Here is a 23333-nt window from a genome sequence, read left to right as displayed (position 1 = left end):
AATCACACAAAGAAGTGTGAAAATCATGCCTCAAAAAGTAGGGTCGGTCCGGTTGCCATAAACATATGACGACACGGGAGCGAAGTCCCCCATTCTCTCAAAGCGGAAGAAAAATAGGGATGAGGAGAGATTACTGATTAAAAAGAGACGCAAAGCTCGCTTCGCGCGTATTTCTTCGCGTGACTCTTTTTAGCAGACGACACATTGTTTCTCTGCTGCCGCGAGGTGGCGTCGCGAATTAAGGTCAAAGGTTACAAAGTGATGTCTGTCCATCTTGCAGACAAGAGAAAAAGTGTTCTGGGGATATTATTCCTTCCGTGAACTCCACGAATCGTGAGAAAACTCTGACGGATATGATTCACTGAAGGAACGAGAGGGTAATTTCTGTTTCACCGTGAATGAGCCGAAGCTCCAATGTTTTTGAGTGCCTGAAAAGGGGGCGTGCACCGCGACGAACCTCCAGAGAGAGAGTGGTCTGTCAACTCAACTGTCACACTGACTGGACAGATACCCTGCTGGTTGTCGTCTGCTTTTACGATGTACTGAGAAATGTAAGTTTTTGCTTTTTCGTGTTAGAGGAAGACTTTGTCGTCTTGTCTGGTTTGTTCAGAAGCGCAGCGACGCCAAGAAAACTTGTCGTCGAGTCGCAGTTGTTTTCTGTGTAACAAATCGTAGGATGGTCTAGCTATGACTCAGTAACGAGAAGGAAATCCACTTCTGGATTAGGTTTAATTATTCCCTGAGTTACAGTATTAGGAGATGTGGCAGTTAAAATGCCGGATGTAGTGATGCGCAGAAATGTCAGCTGTGAATGGGCAACTAGCTTTGTATAGCAGAATAAAACTGATAAGCAGTCCCATTGTGAATACAGACGTCCATATAATATATTGTGAACCCCACATTGTGTCTAATTTCAGTTAGATCATTTGACACCTTCCAAGAATAAGAAATAGAGAAAGATTATATTCCTAAATTACTTTCAATTTAAGTAAAGCAACACATTGCAATATATTTTGAGTGGATTAAATAACTACCTGCTTCTCTCACTTCAGGCAGGGATGAGAGGTGGTAAATTCAATAGGTGTGTTAATATCATTAAATGTAGGCGACATCAGAGTATAATGAATTATGTGGCAATACATTGGTGCCATTGTTTGCAGTCCAAGATTTCAAGATGATCATCACCCCCTTCAAATGATCCAAAGGGAGTGAAGTGTTGTTCTTAGCTCTGTAAGCATCCATAACCTTATTCTTTGGGATGCTGTGGCTGTTCAATAAGTCTTCTTTAATCCTAATCCTATCAGCCCCGTGCGAACGTTGTTGTCACACTGAATGAATCTCAAAATTGTCACTCTTTTTTCAATATGATGTCACTTGCATCACAAGGGGATGTATGTCGAGAGCATGCCTTTTATACTACCTTCTGTGTAATTGTTTAACCCAGAAAGAGCAACTTCATGCACACACACTACCACTACAACAAACAAAATATATATATATATGTGTATGTTCGTGTACCTGTGTTTGTGTTCCCTTCCTCCTCCCCCCCCCCCCCCCCCCCTCCCCCCCCCCCCCCCCCCCCCCCCCCGGAAGGATTTTTAGTTAGGTTCACATGTGTAAAGAAAGCGCTGTTTTCTTAAATTACAAAAGCCTGTTTCTTGTGAAAGCTAGTGTCTTATACATGTTGAATACTCTTACACTTGTGCAAGTTGTAACAGTTTGAATAGTGAAACAGTGAAAGGCTTTGAAAGTTGAAACTGAAAGAGTTTTGGCAGGGAGGCAAATAATTTTACTTAATTGTAGCTGATTAGCCAAGTTTGTGGCAGTGATAAATTTGTTTAACTTCTCCCTTTTCTTTGCATATTGTGATGGTAACTGGACAGTTTTGTAAACAAAGTTGATGATTTCGCTGCTCAATCTGTATTGATCAATGTAATTGATGGTAATTACCAGACACATAAACAAGGCTGAATTGGAGTATTTACTTCATCTGCTGTCATGAGCTTGTTACTGTCACTCTCACGATCACCTTATGGTGACAGTTTCATGTGCCACACTGTTTTTTGAGTCACTTGAGAAAAAGTGACTATGTAATCGGTCAGTGTTAGTCTGTCCGTCCGGCCGGCCGTCCGGCCAGCCGGCCGTCCGTCCGTAGACACCACCTTAACGTTGGACTTTTCTCGGAAACTATCAAAGCGATCGGGCTCATATTTTGTTTAGTCGTGACCTCCAATGACCTCTACACTTTAACGATGGTTTCGTTGACCTTTGACCTTTTTCAAGGTCACAGGTCAGCGTCAAAGGAAAAATTAGACATTTTATATCTTTTCTCGGAAACTATCAAAGCGATCGGGCTCATATTTTGTTTAGTCGTGACCTCCAATGACCTCTACACTTTAACGATGGTTTCGTTGACCTTTGACCTTTTTCAAGGTCACAGGTCAGCGTCAAAGGAAAAATTAGACATTTTAATTTTTATATCTTTGACAAAGTTCATCGGATGTGATTGAAACTTTGTAGGATTATTCTTTACATCAAAGTATTTACATCTGTAGCCTTTTACGAACGTTATCAGAAAAACAAGGGAGATAACTAGCCTTTTCTGTTCGGCAACACACAACTTAACGTTGGGCTTTTCTCGGAAACTATAAAAGTGACCGGGCTCAAATTTTATGTGAACGTGACTCATTGTGTTGTGAATAGCAATTTCTTCCTGTCCATCTGATGCCTCATATAATATTCAGAACTGCGAAAGTGACTCGATCGAGCGTTTGCTCTTCTTGTTTACCTTCGCTGTCTTCAAGGGTGGGCATTCTAGGTACAGGTGCTTGTTTTTTTTAGTCCCTAGACATTTGCTGGAAACTCAGGATCTGTAACACGCCCATCAGTCTTTGTGCATCATGCACACACGGGTGGTAAGATTCTATCCACTTTGAGTCTGCACTAAATCAGTAAATGAGTAATGACTCTGGGAAATCAAGAAAATTCATGAAGTACATTGGAAACCCTCTTTCTGAAGACGCCCCAATTTAAGACTCCCTCCCTTTTAAGACCTTGTTTTCTCAGATTTTCTGTTCACAACCTCTGTAAATTTACCCCCATTTTAAGACCCCCTCATTTTTAAGACTGATTTTCTAATATTTTTGGAGGTCTTAGTGGGGTGTTCCACTGTAGCTGGATTTGAACCTACGCCAGACGGGCTCAGTGGTAAGACGTCGGCCTCCTAATCGGGAGGTCGTGAGTTCGAATCCCGGTCGCTGCCGCCTGGTGGGTTAAGAGTGGAGATTTTTCGATCTCCCAGGTCAACTTATGTGCAGACCTGCTATAGTGACTTAACCCCCTTTGTGTGTACACGCAAGCACATTTAGACCAAGTGCGCACGGAAAAGATCCTGTAATCCATGTCGGAGTTCGGTGGGTTATGGAAACACGGAAATACCAAGCATGCCTACCCAACGAAAGCGGAGTGAAGCTGACTATGCCAGCACAAGGCTTGTTCGTATGACCAACTTCTCGTTCGTATTGCATACGAGAATAACGGTATTTTTAACGGCACATGAGCCAAAGCGAGGCTCACTTCCTTCCGTTATCTCGTCGTGTCGTCTGCCCTGCATTTGAGTCGGTTTCGTCGAAGTTTTCTGCTTTTGTTTTTGCATCGATAAAGTACTTTAGCGCTTCAACAAGCAAGATGGAGGATGATGAGTTTGAAACTTTCTTTCGAGTTGTTTCTTGACAACAAAAAGTATGCGGAATTGGAACAAATTACAGAGGAAGATCTTCGCAATGAACTGTGTATCGCGGTGAAAAAAAATGACAGTTCGTCAAGTTACAGTGACGGTTACGAAACGGAATTTACGAAAGTGCAGATGGATACAAACAGTGGCTGGTCCAGTTTAGTGAAATGACAGGACCAGCAAACATTACCGATAATCTGACTGCGTAGCAAATGCTTGACTTGCTTGTCGAAGAGACACTGCGTAGAAACTGACTCAAATTCAGTGCAAAGCAAGCCAGTGTCAAAACTGGCAGTGACAAGACGTAAAAAATTTGCGTGTTCGGAAATGGCGACCTGTGGATCTAGTCATGGAAAATGTTATTGAGGCTCATGGAAAGTCATGGAAAAGTCATGGAATTTTTTTTCTAAAAACCAGTGGGGACCCTGAGCAATGCACATGAGGGTAGTCTGTGAAACTAGAGCATTTTCTATGGTTGACTGCATCGTGAACATTTGGCTTTGTTTGGCTGCATGCCATTAACCTTGAATACAGGAAAGGATGATTGTTTAGATTTCTATCAATGGACGCATCAATCTTTATATATCTCAGCCATCAAGCTGAGGTAAGCTACTAAAGCTGGCCTGACCAGTTGAATGTGTCATCAGACATGCTCAGAAAAAAATAAAAGGAAATGAGTCAGTGGTTTGCCTACTGTTGCATGATTTGACTTGATTCAGTTAGTGAGTGTACACTTATTGATAGACTCTATTATGATACATCCGTTTACTTGTAACTAAATGTAAGTTCCTCTTTCTCTTCTGTCGTCCCAACCTCTCTGCCCCTTTAAGTTCCAACTTAGGTTTGAACCAAAGTTAATGTTTCGTTTAATGTAAAGCATCATTAGTAAAACTAACAAAGATCAACAAAACAAATGATCTTGACAGCTGGTGCGTTCAGTTACATTTGAAGAGCAATTTAAGATACATAGAAATAAATGTAAATAGTACGACTCGGGTGACACACATGTTATATATATATATATGCCATCAACCAATGCCATGTAAACATATACTCAGTCAGAGCATGACAGTAGAAATATTTTTGGACTCAGACGTGTCATGCCTCTAAAGACTGAGCCAGGGTAAATATTAAGGCACCTGCGCTTTCACTGCAGCATTTTCAGACCAATCTGGCAAGGGTCTAATGCCACCAGCTCAACCTTTCTCAAAATGTCAGGCAGGTGTACTATCTCCATTACCTTCTCTACCATAGTACACAGCTAAAATGTTTGCTTTGTGTCCGAATAAAGTAGTCCTGAAAATGTTGAAGCAAGAAAAGTCACACTGAGCATGTGACCTGATCGGTTTCTGTGGCTTTTGGGGGAACAAGCAGTATTCTGGCTTTAAGTGTGTATCACACATTCCAAGCCCAATTACTGAATTAGTCTCTGGTTTAATTCTTTCTGTTGAAAAGAAAGGTAGCATATATTGTTTAAAAGAATTTCCTGTCACCTGAGTACTAATGACGTTTTCATATTGCTACACTAGTTATTTCAGGCTTATATATTTAAACAAGTCGCGTAAGGCGAAAATACAACATTTAGTCAAGTAGCTGTCGAACTCACAGAATGAAACTGAACGCAATGCAAGTTTTCAGCAAGACCGTATACTCGTAGCATCGTCAGTCCACCGCTCATGGCGAAGGCAGTGAAATTGACAAGAAGAGCGGGGTAGTAGTTGCGCTGAGAAGGATAGCACGCTTTTCTGTACCTCTCTTCGTTTTAACTTTCCGAGCGTGTTTTTAATCCAAACATATCATATCTATATGTTTTTGGAATCAGGAACCGACAAGGAATAAGATGAAAGTGTTTTTAAATTGATTTGGAGAAGAAAAAAAATTGATAATAATTTTTATATTTTTAATTTTCAGAGCTTGTTTTTAATCCAAATATAACATATGTATATGTTTTTGGAATCAGAAAATGATGGAGAATAAGATGAACGTAATTTTGGATCGTTTTATAATTTTTTTTTTACAATTTTCAGATTTTTAATGACCAAAGTCATAAATTAATTTTTAAGCCACCAAGCTGAAATGCAATACCGAAGTCCGGGCTTCGTCGAAGATTACTTGACCAAAATTTCAATCAATTTGGTTGAAAAATGAGAGCGTGACAGTGCCGCCTCAACTTTCACAAAAAGCCGGATATGACGTCATCAAAGACATTTATCGAAAAAATGAAAAAAACGTCTGGCGATTTCATACCCAGAAACTCTCATGTCAAATTTCATAAAGATCGGTCCAGTAGTTTTCTCTGAATCGCTCTACACACACACACAGACACACATACACCATATGACCCTCGTCTCGATTCCCCCCTCTACGTTAATACATTTAGTCAAAACTTGACTAAATGTAAAAACAAACAAACTAGTTTTAAATAAAAATAGTATGCATGTCAGAGATTTTTGTCCAGATAAAAGATGGGAACTCCACATTTCAGCGCCAGCCAGCGTCATTCTGGTTCAGTGAACTATCAGGAAATGATGAAGATAGTTTTGCATTGCACTGACAGTTTAGTCCTTAAATCAACTACTTTTAAGATAATAAAATCTACAAGGATGTTCTCTATTGTGGGGACAAGTTGTTCATACTCAGAGTCAGATGTATAATGAAACAGGATATATATGAATAGCTACTCGATCTGCATGCTTACTTGAACCACATAATTGTTATCTAATCTAGGTATCTTGGTAAAGGCATTTAGCTGTCACTTGTTTGAGAGTGGGTGGCAGATCAATCGACAATAATTTGAATGGTTATAGCTCATGGTGCGAAATGAGTGAGAAAAACACCATCAGAGCAACAAACAGATTTGAACATTTCTCTACAATGAACCAAGCACATACAGACACACACACACACACACATGTGCGTGTACACACACACACACACACACACACACACACACGCACACACACACACACACACACACATAAAACACACTCCTACACTCTCACGCACACAAAATCACAAACACACATGTACATATATACATGCGCACACAAACTTTACACACAAATACACCACAGACCAACAACCAGCAAACATCCTATAACTCTAAGCCTGTTTATCCATTTCAGAACAACTAGACCAAGCAGCAGAGCGTAAGGGATGAGCGTGAGAGGAGCGGCGGGCCGTAGCGGGCCCAGTGCGGCAGGGGAGGGGAGTAGCGGAGGCAAACCGCGAAGCAACCGACAGGTGAAACTGGTGCTGCTGGGAGATCAAGGTGTGGGAAAGTCGTCCCTGGCACTTCGCTTCGCCAGGGGAGAGTTCCATGAACATCATGAGGCCACCATTGGAGGTGAGGAGGCTAATGGGTGATGGATTACTACACCGCTGAAAGAGCTTGCAACACAGAGAGAGAGAGAGAGAGAGAGAGAGAGAGAGAGAGAGAGAGAGAGAGAGAGCGTGTGTAGGGCATTCTCTGTGTGTGTGCTTGCGTGTGTGTGAGTTTGTCCCTCTGTGTGAGTGTATTTGTGAGAGTAAAGCCTGTCCTTAACTGGGCGAAGTTGACTACGTGAAATATACTTCTCGCAGCTGGCCGCACGGAGCTTCAGCACTGAGTTTTCGGTAAAAAGACTTCGCGTAGTCTTCACGAAGTCGACTTCGGGCTCAATTAAGGACCGCCTTGAGAGAGAAAGTCTGAAAGTGGCTGAGCCATATTATGAGTTCAGTAAATGTAGTTAAAACTTGGAAAATACTGCATGCAGATGGTTGTAGACTATGTGGAGAGGAATATTACACCAGTAGACCTGGTAACATTTATAACAACATATTCACTGTTGATTCAAGACTCAGAGTACAATAGGTCATTTAGACTTAGATTAAAAATATGTATAGGGCTAAGTGTCCTGGCTAAGACCTCTTACATTTTAAAACTATTGAACAGTTGACCAGCCCATTTCAGAACTTTTCATCCATCAGATCAAATGTACAATTCAGTGACCGGAGACCAAGGCCTTGGAACAACATTACCCAATATTGACGGTCTGTGTGATATCTTCTGCTATAATCTGTTGAGACAGTGATATCAAAATCGAGACCGGAGGTCAAGATTTTGATATCACTGTCGAAACAGACCAATAGCAGAAGATATCATCACACAGTCAGTCAATGTTAGATATATTGCTAAGGCCAACAAAAAAAATAGGTGTGGTTAAGGTAACATAGCCCCAAAAAATAGGGTAGTAAGGTAGGCAATCACTTTTTTTTTTAAACTTTTTTTTCCTAATGTGTGCAAATTAAACCTACTTGAAAGGGAAATAAGTGTGCGACTCGAGCGCTTTCGCTTTCATTGCGTTTTCTGCACTCGTTTTCTTGGTTTTTTGGTTGTTTTTTTGACAAATGTAATAAAAAGTTATAGGGTCGGCCCCTAAAAATAGGGTAGGTCGGGTTACTGTAACCACACATATTTTTTTTTAGGCCTAATTCTCTGGACATTTTGTATTTACTGTAAAGAAATTACAAAAGTATTTGTCTCAGTTTTGGCTGTTCCATATCCCTCCCTCTGATTATTATTCCTTTTTACATTTAGTCAAGTTTTGACTAAATGTTTTAACATAGAGGGGGAATCGAGACGAGAGTCGTGGTGTATGTGTGTGTGTGTGTGTGTGTGTGTCTGTGCGTGTCTGTGCGTGTGTGTGTGTAGAGCAATTCAGACTAAACTACTGGACCGATTTTTTATTAAATTTTACACGAGAGTTCCAGGGTATGATATCCCCAGACGTTTTTTTCTTTTTTTCGATAAATATCTTTTATGACGTCATATCCGGCTTTTTTGTATAAGTTGAGGAGGCACTGTCACACCTTTATTTTCCAATCAAATTGATTGAAATTTTGGCCAAGCAATCTTCGACGAAGGCCGGACTTTGGTATTGCATTTCAGCATGGAGGCTTAAAAATTAATTAATGACGTTGGTCATTACAAATCTGAAAATTGTAATTAAATTTTTTTTTTATAAAACGATTCAAAATTACTTTTATTTTATTCTTTATCATGTTCTGATTCCAAAAACATATAAATATGTTATATTCAGATTAAAAACAAGCTCTGAAAATTAAAAATATAAAGATTATGATTAAAATTAAATTTCCGAAATCGTTTTAAAAACAATTTCATCTTATTCCTTGTTGGTTCCTGATTCCAAAAACATATAGGTATGATACGTTTGGATTAAAAACACGCTCAGAAAGTCAAAACGAAGAGAGGTACAGTAAAGCGTGCTATGCAGCGCAGCGCAACCGCTACCGTGTTAAACAGGCTCGTCACTTTCACTGCCTTTTGCACTAGCGGCGGACTACGGTCATTGTGAAAAAATGCAGTGCGTTCACTTTCATTCTGTGAGTTCCACAGCTTGACTAAATGTAGTAATTTCGCCTTACGCGACTTGTTGTTTACTCTTTTCTTGTACTTTTCAGTTTTTTTATGTCTTTTCTTTCAAAAAGTCTCTAGTCACTTGCTCAACTAAATTCTGGGATAATTACATTTTCATATATATTTGTTTGTTTTTAAATTTAGGTGTTTTTGTTTTTGAAGTGGGGAAGCATTAAAGAGGTCGTCGATATCAAAACTGATATCGACGGAAATGTCGTCGATATCACTTTTGCACTGAGCTCAGTTTTGCCCAATTGACCAATGGAAATCCACGTAACATATGAAATAGCAATATTGCATATTTATAGTCAATTTAGTAGACTCTCTGATAACTTGACAATTTTCACACATTTTTGAAAAGTGCAAGTTGGTTGAATAACATGTTTTACTGTAGGGATGCAGAATTAAATAAATAAAAAATTAGTAATTATTATCAGTACATAATATAACCAAGAGCCTAATGTACTATATGTTTGTTCTTTCTTGTCCCATGACAGCTGCCTTCCTGACCCAGACAGTGACCGTCGGTCAGAGCAACATCAAGTTTGACATCTGGGACACGGCCGGCCAGGAGCGCTACCACAGTCTGGCGCCCATGTACTACAGAGGAGCTGCCGCTGCCGTTGTTGTCTACGATGTCAATAATACAGTCAGTGTTTACCTTTCTTTCCTTGATTTAGATAGCAGTCTTTACAAAGGTGGCCCTTAACTCACTGTCTCCCAGGTACAGATATATCCGTACCCACGCATATGGCTTTATCTGACCAGGTACGGATATGGCCAAGAATCTGTCAAGGAGTCTAAAAAGTGTTACAATTTTTAGACTTTTTTAAACCTCCTTAAATTTACATGAATAAACATCTCGGTATTCCTGTCCTTCAATTGCAGCATTTTATTTTCCAGTCAAGTGTTCGGTTTATCAAATATTTGCAGATAAAGCACAAATGACTGTATGTTACATTTACACCATAACATAATTTTAAGGTGCTGTCATTTTCTTAGGTTCAGCTTTAGGCAACTGTTTCACTATCCAATGGCTTGATGGCTGAATGTAGAGTTGATCTGTACTAAAGCAACACTTGAAAAAAGTTTCTCCTGTCTCAATATAAGCAAAATCATTTATCCGTTAGTTACTTTACACCAAAGCCCAGAATCAAAGATACAATTCAACATTTACCTATTTACACTGTTTTTAAAGCAATGAAATTCTCTATGGAAGTGCAGAAAAAGTTCCAGTAAATATTCATGTCATTTGTTTTGCAAACCTTAACCTCAATCATCAGGTTATTACGTAATTTGAAAAAAAAGCATTGTCAGTGGTGTAGAAATCATTATCAAATCACCCTCTTTAAATATGTTTACACTATTTTTGTCTGCAGTTGTGTGAGTTACAAACAAGAAATCATAAAACAATCCTTTTCACGATAGAATAGTCAGCTTGGTACTCCACTACTGTACCAAATGTTAATTTTACCCATGATCTGTACGTTACTTTACACCAAACAGCAAGTACAAGGTACTGAATTTACATTTAATGGGCTATGCTCACATCAGTTAAACAGTATTTCTAACTTGTTTGTTCTAAACTACCTATCTCAAGTCAAAATAAAGGGTTAAATTAATGGTTGTGCCTTTTTGGTTGTGTGTACATCTTTACACAAAAGGATGGTGTAAAGTAACATACAGAAGGCTCCGAAGATCTGCAGGTCCATTTCAAGGGTAATTTCTCTTTTATTAAATATCATATTCTTACTCCGAATCACATTAGCATTGAGTCACCTGAGATGCTTATCACTGAAAAACGCTTACCCGGCTAAAGAATTTAAAGGGAAGCAACCCCATCACCAAAACGAAAGTGAAAGTAGCTTTGGTAATGGGCCAGCACACCGGGAGTTACCTCCCATACGGGTGTATGCCACGTCACTTCCTCTAGGAACACGTGCCTATTATCATACGTCTTTTTCACCTCGGAGAGGACGGTTCACTTTTTGACGCTCTGTGGCTGACCTTGTGTGTTTGAGTGACACCCGCCGGCCACGTTACCCAGCTTTTCTGCTCGCCTTGCCTACAGTTTGGTGAGCTCGTTCCCGTTTGTTGTTGGTTGTTTGCGCTGTTTCGTTACTGTACGTTGTCCGTTTTTTACGGACTTGTGTGTCAGTGACTTGCGTGTTTCGCCATTTTGTTGTGTGAGTTAGTTAGCTAACTCGTGTGACTTTGCTAGTAGCTCTGCGTGCCCTCTTTCTGTTTGGGCAAGTGTAGCTTTAGTATTTTGTTGACGCGTAAGCGTGTGTGTTTACTGTGTTTTCAGTCGTTTAGACTTACGTTTCAGTAAATCTTTTTACTTTGCCACGTGTTGTTGACGTTCGTGTCAGTGTCTTGCGTGTCGCCATTTTGTTGTGTGAGTTAGTTTTCTAGCTCGTGTGACTTTGTTCGTAGCTCTCCGTGCCTCTGCTTTTTGTGGGGCAAGTTTAGCTATAGTATTTTGTAAACGCATTAGTGCGTGTGTTTACTGAATTTTCCAGTCGTTTAGACTTATGTTTCAGTAAATTTTTTCGCGTTGCCACGTGTTGTTGTCAACATGTCTGATTCAGACAAGCGCCGTGGCAAGTCGGACCCCAAGGGGAAAATTAAGTCTTCCTCTTCCAAAGCAACGTTACTTGTTACAGACCAAGAGCGTAACACTTTGTTGGCTGTACCAATTTCGGCGCCTAGCGCTGTTACTACTTCTGCTTCTTTTGCGGCGCCTAGCGCTACTGTTACTTCTGCACCTGTCTCTACATCGGAGACTTCGTCATCGTTGTTAGCACCTGGACAAGGTGCGTTGGTTTCCTCTCTGTTAAAGTCACTGGTTCCGGAAATCCGCAGCTTGGTGCAGGCAGAATTTCAGCGTTCCGTCGCCAGCAGTTCGGCGTTTCCGGCATCTGGCAGTGACGTCCGGGCATTGGCTTCCGTGTCTTTGTCCTCCACTTCCGGCTTGGAGCAGCGTCCTCCCTCTTCAGCGTCGGCTGGTAAGCAGAGCTGGTCCGATAGCCCTCGTGAGGCGCCTGGACGTTCTCCTTCGGGGGACAGCTCTTTCGCATCGGGTCACGACCGATACCTTGCTGATCTTTCATTTCCGGCGATAACCTACGAGGCCCCGGACTTGATCGAACAGCGGCGGCAGTCGGTTTCGACTGCCGCATTTCCGGCACTTGCCGGAAGTGATGATCCGTCCGCTCCGGCACGCTACGGCGGTCGCGGCAGGATGGAGTATTCACTGACTTCCGGTCCTTCCGGATCGCGAAGTCAACCAGTGCAGTCTTCACTTCCGCATTTTGCGGTTCCGTTGACTACACTTCCGGTTTCGGCCGGAAACGCTTCTTCCTCTTCTGGTGGTTCCTTCCGGATACCAGATAGTGGATTACAGCGTGCGCCTTCCGGCTTTCAAGCGCCTAGGCTTGAGCAGGCATCACTCCACTCAGTCGGGGGAGTGACGTCAGCTCATCCAGCTCCGGTTTTTGCGGATGGTCGTCCTGCTTACCCTTTACCTTCACAGGGTTTTGGGCGGCAGGATGACGTTAGTGCTCAGGCTTTTCCGGTTTCCGGTTTGCCAGGGCATGCTTCTGCTTCCGGAACTGGTGACTTCGGTCATGGTTCCACGTGTGACTATTCTGATGCTCCATCAGTGGTCAGCGAGGAGTCGCGGGGCGTGTTTCCGTCGAAGCTCAAGTCTGTTCTTGACGTCGCGGCGGAAGTAACGTCTCGTTATTTTCCTGAAGGGGTGGTGGCTGCGGACTCTTCCGCATCATTCGTTCCTTCTGCCATGGCGGACTTCCGGCCGGCACAGGAAGATGTTTCTTCCTTCCGGTTCGCCGAGTCTCCGTCAGTGGCTTACCAACTTTCGCATTCACTGGTTCGTCCAGCACATGCGGGGAGTGGTATTCGGCCAGTGCCTGTTCCGTTACTGCTTCCTTTTGGTCCAGTTCCGGAATCAGCTCAGCAGTGGGTGGCTTCAGCTGCTCAAGCCTCTTCCTTCGTGCCTACGGCCAATAGGAAGCTTGGCATGCCCAATCAGAGCCAGAGTTGGCTGGCGTCTTTTGCACTCCCTAGGGCTACCCTTCCGGTTTCCCGGGAATTGCTGCCTCTTCTGACTAAACCGATCAAGCGTGATTCGGTTTTGCCGGTTTCCGAGGCTTCCCTCCTCTCTGCTGAGGAGGTTGGACGTCGGCAGATCGAACTGTCCTCCATTGCGGAGACTCTCGTTCGGGCTCTGTCTCGGGCATTGACCGATTCGCTGGTTCCTTTCACTCTCAGTGAAGAACAGAATGCGGACGATGTCTCTGCGCTTTTGACCGCATTGGCCAAGGTCAATGAGGAACAATTGCGTCTTTCCTCCCTGCAGTACACCCAAGCGGTACTCTGTAGGAGGGATCTCTTCCTCTCGCAGTCCCAATTCACGGAGCTGGCTACTAGGGAGACCTTGAGAGTCTCCCCGGTCTCAGAGGAGTCTCTCTTCTGTCCGCTGGCACTGGATGCCAGACAGAAGGAGATTCAGTCGAACAAGGACAGTCAGTTCCTTGACTACACTCTGAAGGGGGTGAAACAGTCTCAGCCTTCTAAGCAGAAGCAGGCTCAGACATCGTCAAACCCCAAGCCAGCTCAGAAGCGGCAGGCTCCGCCGGCCGCTCGTGGTGGGAAGAAGAGGACGGCATCGGGGAGGGGGCGTGGCGGCTCTGGAAGTAAGCCACACCCCCAATGAAGCGCTCCCGATCTCACCTCCCTCCCGCCCTCCACCTTGGGGATGGCGGGAGGCCCCTCCCGGGCACTTTCTCGTTGGATGTCGGTAGTAGACAGCCAATGGATTGTGGGAGTGGTGAGATCGGGCTTCCGTCTACTCTGGCGGGAGGAAAAGGCGCCTCTTACCCGAGTGCCTCCGCGGTTCAAGCCCCCCTTCTCGCAGGAAGCACGTTCCGTCTTGCAGTCGGAAATTGCCTCCCTGGAGCAGAAGGGCGCGGTGGAGAGAGTTCGGGTCCACAGCTCCCTGGGATTTTACGGGCGTCTGTTCGCTGTTCCCAAAGCATCAGGAGGATGGCGTCCCGTGTTGGATTTATCTCTCCTCAATACTTTCTTGAGGGAGATAAAATTCAAGATGGAGACGCCAGCCTCTGTCCGAGACTCTCTCCGACCAGGAGACTGGGTGACCTCGATCGATCTCACGGACGCATACTTTCACATTCTTATGCATCCGGCCGACCGGAAATGGCTTCGTTTCCGGTGGGGAGATCAGATCTACCAGTTTCGCGCACTCCCTTTTGGGCTGTCTCTCGCACCATGGATTTTCACCATGGTGGTGAGACAGGTCTGTGCACTGGTGAGGTCCCAGGGTATCCGCCTGCGGGCTTATCTGGACGACTGGCTCATCATGAACCAGTCCCAGAGCGGCTGTTCGCAGGATACCCTGACGGTTCTTCGAGAATCCAACTCGTTGGGGTTCTCGATCAACCGGGTAAAGTCGGAGCTGACCCCGTCACAGACATTCACTTATCTGGGGATGTCTTTCGACACGGTCGCTTGGACTGTCCAGCCTTCTCAGAGAAGGGTGGACAAGCTCCAAGCTCAGATTCGCTCCACTTTACCTCTCCTGATGGCTTCCATCCGCTCGCTCGCCTCCATCTTGGGGCAGATGGAGTCTATGGCTCTTCTGGTTTCACTGGGCCGGGTCCACAAACGTCCGCTTCAGTTCGCGCTGAAGCCGTTTGTGGACTCTCCTCTGGTGGACTGGGACGCCCTCATCCCTTTGCAGGGATGGTTCCAGTCTGCGACCCTTCCGTGGTTGGACACGGAGTGGGTCTGCAGAGGTGTTCCGATCGTCGTGCCCCTCCCCGACCTGGACCTCTTTACAGATGCGTCCAGGGAGGGTTGGGGGGCACATACAGATCTTCAGACTACTTCCGGTCTGTGGACGACGGAGCAGTCCTTGTGGCACATCAACTTGCTGGAGCTAGAGGCAGTTGCTCTAGCTCTGGCCAAGTTTCTGCCCTCCCTGTACGCCAAACATGTTCGTCTGTTTACAGACAACATGACAGTGGCGGCGTACATCAACAAGCAGGGAGGCTCGCGGTCCCCGTCTCTCTCGGAGAGGGCTTGCGAGATCCTGGTGTGGTGCTTTCAGCATCATATCACGATCTCGGCCAGGTACCTTCCAGGGAGGCTGAACACTTTGGCGGATGCGCTCAGTCGTTCCGGTACAGTGCTTCAGTCGGAGTGGACGATCACTCACGGGGCACTGCTTCGCCTTTGGGCCCAGGTCCAAAAGCCTCTGGTGGACCTTTTTGCCACAAGGTACTCAAAGAGGCTTCCGGTGTTCGTCTCGCCATTCCCGGACCCTCAGGCATGGCGAGTGAACGCTCTGGACTTTCCCTGGACGGGTCTGGAGGCGTACGCCTTTCCTCCCTTTCCGTTACTCAGCCGAGTAATCCGGAAAGCGGAGATGGAGGAGCCGGCCCTTCTTCTTCTGGTCGCTCCTCTGTGGCCGTCGCAGGTCTGGTTTCCAGATCTTCTTCGGCTCGCCCAAGGGCCCCCCATTCCTCTCGCACTCGTGCGAGGGGAACTAGTGCAGCCCCGAACAGGCATTCCACACGAGGAGCCCAGTCTTCTGAAGCTTCACGTGTGGAAGTTGTTCGGGACTCGCTGAAGCGCTCTGGGGCGTCGTCTTTGACTCTGGACTTGGTGGCTCGCTCGCATAGAGCGTCCACCTCTTCAGTTTATGCTTCCCACTGGAAGGCATGGACTGCCTGGTGTTCAGCTAGAGGGGCGAGTTCGGTGGCTCCGCGCTCTATTCAGGTCGCTAACCACCTCTCTTTCATGTCTTCACAGGGCACCTCAGTCTCCTCGTTGAGGGTCCGGCGCTCCGCTATCTCGGCGACTCTTAAGCAGATTGGTCGTTCTGTTCGAGTCGGGGGCGTTATTGCTGCAGTCATTAAAGGGGCTGCTCTTAAGGAAGCTAAAGCTCGTTTGCCCGCTCCCAAGTGGGACTTGTTTTTAATCCTGGAATTCCTTCGTTCTGCGGATTTTGAGCCTTTAAGCGAGGCCAGTCTGTTCAATGTCACTCGCAAAGCGCTGTTTCTCCTTTTGTTGGCTACGGCCCGACGGGGTAGCGAGGTCCACGCCCTGTCGGGTCAGCCTGGAGATATCTCCTTTGAGCCGGACGGTTCCGCATCTTTGCGTTTCCGGCCTGATTTCCTGGCCAAGAATCAGTCTCCGGGGCAGGCCTCTCCGCTGGTTAGAGTTAAGGCTCTGACCAGCGCGTTGGCCCCGGGTGACCCCGATTCGGTCAATTGCCCTGTGAGGGCACTTCGTCTGTACTTAGCCCGGACTCAGCCGATTCGGTCTAGTTCTCAGAAGTTGTTGTTTATCTCTCTCCTTACTAGGCGCGAGAAAGATTTGTCGAAGGTAACGTTGGCCCGGTGGGTGTCCTCGCTCATCAAGCAGGCTTATGAGTGGAGTCGCACAAAGAGGGGGGGGGTTATGCCCTCCTTGCCACTTGACTCGGCCCGAGCCCATGAAACGAGGGCGTGGGCATCCTCTCTGGCAGTTCTGCGCTCCAGACGTCTAGAGGAGGTGCTGACAACTGCGTATTGGCGTTCCGAAGATGTTTTCATAAACTTTTATCTTCGGGACGTCACAGCTCTTCGACAGGATGGCTCCAGAGGCCTTCCAGCGCTCATAGCAGCAGGCCAGTTCCTGTCCAGAACTTGATGGTGAGTTTTGATTCATTTCTAGCCCACCGCCTTGTTGATGTTATCTGCTAATGTGATTCGGAGTAAGAATATGATATTTAATGGAAAATTTCCTAAATAAATTTTCATTTAATTAATATACTTACCCGAATCACATACTGTATTCCCTCCCACCTGCCCCGCTTATGGTTTTAAGATTTTTTAAAGCCGTATGATAATAGGCACGTGTTCCTAGAGGAAGTGACGTGGCATACACCCGTATGGGAGGTAACTCCCGGTGTGCTGGCCCATTACCAAAGCTACTTTCACTTTCGTTTTGGTGATGGGGTTGCTTCCCTTTAAATTCTTTAGCCGGGTAAGCGTTTTTCAGTGATAAGCATCTCAGGTGACTCAATGCTAATGTGATTCGGGTAAGTATATTAATTAAATGAAAATTTATTTAGGAAATTTTCCATTTAGCTCATAAACCCTCAACAGACTGTTATGTGCTGTTTTTAGCATTATTATGTGCTGCATATGGTCTCAGTAAAAAAAACAAGGTGATGTATGTTACGTTACACCAAAATGCCCCAACAGTGGTCCTTCTGAGGTAAATTTTGTCATTCAGTGTGCTTGTTTTCATGTTGAAACAAAGGTTTGGTCTTGCTGGTTGTTCTTAAGCACTGATACGTTATCTTCTGTCTCTAAAACAAATTCATTGTCATTTTCAGTTATTCTCAGTATGTACGTTACATTTACACTCTTGTCAGAAGGCCTCATTTAAGTCTCTCTACAAGCCAACAGGTGCAAGCACTAGGAATCCTGTGACCATAGTTTAACTACCAGGTGTCTGAGGTATAAGAAAACACACACTTTTGTGTATTATGGCATTATTTAAAGATTGTGACAAAACTTGTTTGGGCAAGTAGGTAAAATTTCATTTACACCAAACGCATATTTGGCTCACGTAAGTGTAGCCTATGCGATCGTAACTTTGTCTGTCTGTGCGTGTGTGTGTGCGTGTGTGTGCGTGTGTGCGTGTGTATGTCTGTGGTAGAAACTTTAACGTAAGAGGGTTAGACGTCACGCGAAGGAATTACTGAAAGTCTCGGTCATTTTGGCTCATTATTTTGAGCGGGCCGAGACTAGTTGGAAGGCACTATGGCGGAAAAGAGAGTTATCTTTTCATGTCTTGGCGTCTCAAATCTTATTAGTCAGAAAGCGCATGCACGTAGTCTCGACCAGCGCGTGGTGTGCTTCTTTCTGAGTACTTTACGTCACAAATTGTACTTTACGTACTTGATGATGACGTAAGTTAATTGTATGTGTTCTATTTCGTTGACTGAGCACGGCCGGGACCAGTTGGCGTGAGCGCTGGGATTTCGAGTTTCATTCGACATGTCAATGCATCGCAGTATGAAATAATACAGGTAGGAGGTTAGTCGATATCGACCAAAGTCGATAAGTGCATTCTTCACTATGGTATTGAGTCTGATTTCGTCGTCCATCTTGAATCAAAAAGCACTCTTCTTACAAACAAAAAAAAAACTTCGTTGCGAGCTACGGCGAAGCTTCGCATGTCAAAACTTGAGAAGCGATGTTGGGGTCAAAGTACCACGCCGTAGCTGCGGGTTTTTGGTATTAAGACTTTGCGAAGCTTCGTGTAGTCGACTACGGGCTCAATTAAGGACAGGCTTAAGTAGGCTAGATCTAGATCTAGTGTCTCGCTTTCTTGCACAGTGTCACCTATGCTTACTGTGTGTGTGTGTGTGTGTGTGTGTGTATGTGTGTGTGTGTGTATGTGTGACGGAGTGATTGAGTTTGTGTTACTGTTTGTCGATTTCTTACGTGAGCCTTGAAGGCTTCGCCTCTTGTTTTAACTTTGAAGGACAATTAAATTACATCAAACACAACTTTTTCGCTCAATATCTTTAAAATTACAATCATCCTACCTAATGACCTTCCTCTGCAATGATTTTTAAGTAAGTTTGACCAGAAACATTTTTTTAAGATAGTTTCCCTTTTTTCATGATTATTTACACCAAATGTAACGTACTGACCAGCTAAAAAAGAACGCTCAAAATTCAAAACCTATTTTCAGATCAAACTTTTAATAATCTAACATATGTTTCTCCATCCATTTCTGGACCTATTAAAAATTAGATTGAGATGATACCCTTATCAGTAACTTGGTTATTCAATGCACAATGTACCATGCATTTCGCGTAACGCCTTGTGTGCCCAAAAAGGTGCTTTTTTTCTTGAACAAAGTCAATTTTCTCAGCATCCAGACGACTGACAGACATAAATTTGGTATGGATAGAATCTGCATGAGGAATACTTCATAACTGTATTGTTTATATTGTAGTCATTTAAAAACAGAATAAAATACAAAGTAATAAAAGTATCCAGAACAGGATTTTTGCATTTGGACACCTTGACAGATTCCTGACCATATATCCGTACCCACGCATATGGCTTTATCTGACCAGGTACGGATATATCCGTACCCACTCATATGGCTTTATCTGACCAGGTACGGATATATCCGTACCTACTCATATGGCTTTATCTGACCAGGTACGGATATATCCGCTCAGACTGTTAGCTTCAGTCGCTTCCTGTAACGTCCATCTAACGCCTGCATTTCAGCGTGTTGATACACAGTTACTACAATTATGAGTGACCTGCTGCAGCACAGCTGGTCACGGCTTAAAAATAAGGTTGACATAGGTGGGGTAGAAAGTGTTAATTGAGCCCGAAATCAATATCTCAAAGACTTCACAAAGTCTTTTTCCCAAAACTCGGTGCTAAAGCTTCATGCGGCCAGCTTCGCGAATCGCGAAGTCTACTTCGCCCAGTTAAGGACAGGCTTTAGGGCTGTGAATTAAGACCAGAAAGTCATATTAATTCCAAAGAGTTCTAGGAGTACTGGTGTGATCATTGTTATGTGTGTGTGTGTTAGTGTGTGTGTGAATCCACGCGTTAGATTTATCTTTCTTCTGCGTTCGTGGGCTGAAACTCCCACGTACACTCGTGTTTCTGCACGAGTGGAATTTTACGTGTATGACCGTTTTTACCCCGCCATTAACTCTTACCAGTTCGCTCCCTTGCCCATCGTAAGCAAGCTTACGATGCCCCCCCTGTAGTTTTCCACTGACCAATTATCTAATTATAATTTTTTTTTTATTTTTTTTTTTTTACATTGGATGGGTCGGACAGTGGATAAACTCATATTTAAGACACACTTTATGACTGAAACAAGCTGGGTTTTTAAGTTAGTTATAGAAATGCATTATTAGGCACAAAAAAAAAAAAAGTCTGTTAACGGTAACATAGGCCAAAAAAAATAGGGTCGGTAGGTCGGGACTTTTTTTTTATTTTTTTTTTATTTCCCCAAAACATATTTTTAAGTTATTTTGCCAAAAAACAAAGCCCCCTTTTTTTTTTTTTTTTTCAAAATTTTTTTTTTTCCAATTTTTTTTTCCAATTTTTTTTCAATTTTTTATTTTTCAATTTTTTTTTTTTTTTTTTTTTTTTTTACCAAATGCCAAACAAAAGTCTAGGGTCGCGCGAAAAAATAGGGTCAGTCAGGATACCGTAAACAGAATATTTTTTGGGGGGAGGGCCTTAGGCATGAAACGTCCAACTTTGAAATTTGGGTGGGGGTATTCAGGTGACAATAACTTTTTTGTTTATCAGCAAAACTCTATAAAACTTTGCTATGTTATGTAAAATGAATGCCCAAACAGACTAGTTAGCAGCATATCTAAAATAAACAGAACACAAAAAAAATTTCTTCTTTGTGTTTGTCACGTGTTCCAAAAAATGGGCGTACAAATTTCAACAAAAATCATGTTGTCACCCCCATAAAATTTTTACCTTTAAAGATAGCACAATTCTCTTTGCAAATATGAAAAGCTTATTCATTTTCCTTTCATTTGATATATAACTTTCTCTATTTCATTTAGAATATGACCCCAGATAGCCACTCGGCAAGTAGGCACCAACAGCACTGTAAAATATGCCCTAAAACCCCCGAACTGGTAAGAGTTAAGGCAGCCATACGCCGCTTTCGGAGGAGATTTATCTTTATCAAGTAGGTAGAAATGACAGTAGTTCTTCAAAGCATGCAATTTGAGAAGTGTGAGTACAGTGCATTCTTGCTAAGCATGTATCACTTTATAAGTTTCACCCAACATGACAGGAATAACATGCTTTCTGTTATGACAGCACTCATTCAGCCGAGCCTTGGCGTGGGTCAAAGAGCTGCGACAACAAAATGCATCCTCCGTGCTGATCGTTTTGGCCGGGAACAAAGCAGACTTAGCTTCTGACCACAGGGCCGTCTCTGTCGATGTGAGTCAAACAGTTCTCTTTACCAATACAGTGGAACCCCCCTTTTAAGGCCCCCCAATGAAAGACTCCCTCCCTTTTAAGACACCGTTTTCTCAGACATTCTGTTCATAACGTCAGTAAATGTACCCCCATTTTAAGACTCACTCCTTTTGAAGACGTCTTTTTCTAAAGATTTTTGGAGGTCTTAACAGGGAGGTTCCACTGTACAAGGTTTGACGTGATGGTTTGACGTGAAGGTTTGACGTGATGGTTTGACGTGATGGTTTGACGTGATGGTTTGACGTGATGGTTTGACGTGATGGTTTGACGTGATGGTTTGACGTGATGGTTTGACGTGAAGGTTTGACGTGAAGGTTTGACGTGATGGGTTGACGTGATGGTTTGACGTGAAGGTTTGACGTGATGGTTTGACGTGATGGTTTGACGTGCAAACCATGATGGTTTGACGTGCAAACCATGATGGTTTGACGTGATGGTTTGACGTGATGGTTTGACGTGATGGTTTGACGTGAAGGTTTGACGTGAAGGTTTGACGTGAAGGTTTGACGTGATGGTTTGACGTGATGGTTTGACGTGATGGTTTGACGTGATGGTTTGACGTGATGGTTTGACGTGAAGGTTTGACGTGAAGGTTTGACGTGAAGGTTTGACGTGAAGGTTTGACGTGATGGTTTGACGTGATGGTTTGACGTGATGGTTTGACGTGATGGTTTGACGTGATGGTTTGACGTGATGGTTTGACGTGATGGTTTGACGTGATGGTTTGACATAATTGTTGCCAAGTTTCATTTTCAGAAGACAGTGATCTGGACATGTAGCATATCATATGTGGTAACATTGTCTGAACACTGATTTCGAATTGTGATGTGCTTGCAAGGAGCGATTGCCCGGTGTTTCTGGACGATTTTCCACCAGATTGAGTAGATTTTAAAGGGCAGTAGAGTTGTTGCTGTTATGCTGAGGCCTTACTATAACTGCAGGCATGGGAATTGGAAATTTTTGTTTGTTCCGCCGGAAAAGCAAAAGTGTCCGCCGAAAAAATAAAGGGGGGAGGCACACAAAAAAAGCACTGGTTACTTTTGCCTTAGCGCAAAAGCCCGCGAAAACTTTGTTCACGCACTGCTACCGCCCGCCTCAGTTACTTGAACTTTGAGTGAAACAGCTCGCTGTTGATTCGCGGACACGCTATAGGATTCGCGGGCACGCGACAGCATTGAACGCAGTGTACCAGTGAAAATTTCGATCGCGCATGTTGTAAAACGTGGTCAAAGATTCGATGACACTGGATGCGCGAACAAATGGAAATGAGAGTGGGTGTCGGCTGTTGTGGAAGTGAATAAAGACAAACAGCGCGTCGGCACCCGATTTAGAAAAATTGATGTCCGTGGTTCAGCATGATGGATGCGTCTGCAACACCTACTAACTGTTACTGACCATCTCCGCAGGGAAGCACATTGAAACGTGCTCTTCTTTGAAGGACAATCAACGTTTGCCAGGTGGGTTTTTTTCTGCTCAAGTAAGGCACAGTGCTCCTGAATTCTTTGATTTTCCTTCGATTTTATACGGCAGAAGAAGAACAGATTTTGGCTCAAGTCAAGCGAAGAACACCGCTCTAGATCTGAACTTTGCGCATCTGTTTCAGTTTTTCTCCATTCGAATGTCACTGTGCTGATCATATTCGTAATCTTCGAACTATATTTACCAAATTTGGTTGGAGCTGGGCTGGTACCCAAACCGCTAACCCACAAATCGAAGAAAAATCTATGCGTTGAGCCTTATTTTCTTCTTCTTTTTTTTATACTTTTTTTTAAAACTCATTGTAAGAGATCATGGGAAAGTAACTTAAGTAGGCAATTCTTATTGGTGAGCCTTTGTAACTTTTATGTTTGAAAGTAAACCAGATTGTGTTACAAGTTACATTTTCCTGTTTGTCTCAACAGATCAATTTTTTAACAAATTTCAACCATATAATACATGTATATATTTTTTTTCTTCAAAAAATCAAAAATTGGTACTAAAAACTCTGATTCTAAAAACAGAATTTAATGGCAAACTTGGAGCTCAGATGACACCAGATTGCACCATTTGGGTTCTTTGGAGAAACAAATTTCCGGGGGGACATGCC

The 23333-nt window shown here is 43.7% G+C and overlaps 1 protein-coding gene across 2 annotated transcripts in view; it reads left to right on the top strand.

The window, feature by feature from the left end:
* Positions 1-222: 222 nt before the first annotated feature.
* LOC138958035 (ras-related protein Rab-5C-like) overlaps positions 223-23333 on the top strand; it is a 31577-nt gene continuing 8466 nt past the window's right edge. The window contains exons 1-4 of one of the 2 annotated variants that reach the window (XM_070329072.1): positions 223-551; positions 6859-7079; positions 9650-9801; positions 21083-21208. In XM_070329072.1, the coding sequence (XP_070185173.1) occupies positions 6890-7079; positions 9650-9801; positions 21083-21208 (468 nt within the window). In that variant the 5' untranslated portion in view covers positions 223-551; positions 6859-6889. Of the gene's footprint in view, positions 552-1211; positions 1231-6858; positions 7080-9649; positions 9802-21082; positions 21209-23333 lie in introns of those variants that run through there. The other variant, XM_070329073.1, reaches the window with a different exon arrangement.

This window comes from Littorina saxatilis, linkage group LG2 (assembly GCF_037325665.1).
Source record: "Littorina saxatilis isolate snail1 linkage group LG2, US_GU_Lsax_2.0, whole genome shotgun sequence".
NCBI lineage: Eukaryota > Metazoa > Mollusca > Gastropoda > Littorinimorpha > Littorinidae > Littorina > Littorina saxatilis.
Note: the sequence above shows the minus strand (reverse complement) of the source record. Positions and strands in the feature narration are given on the sequence as shown.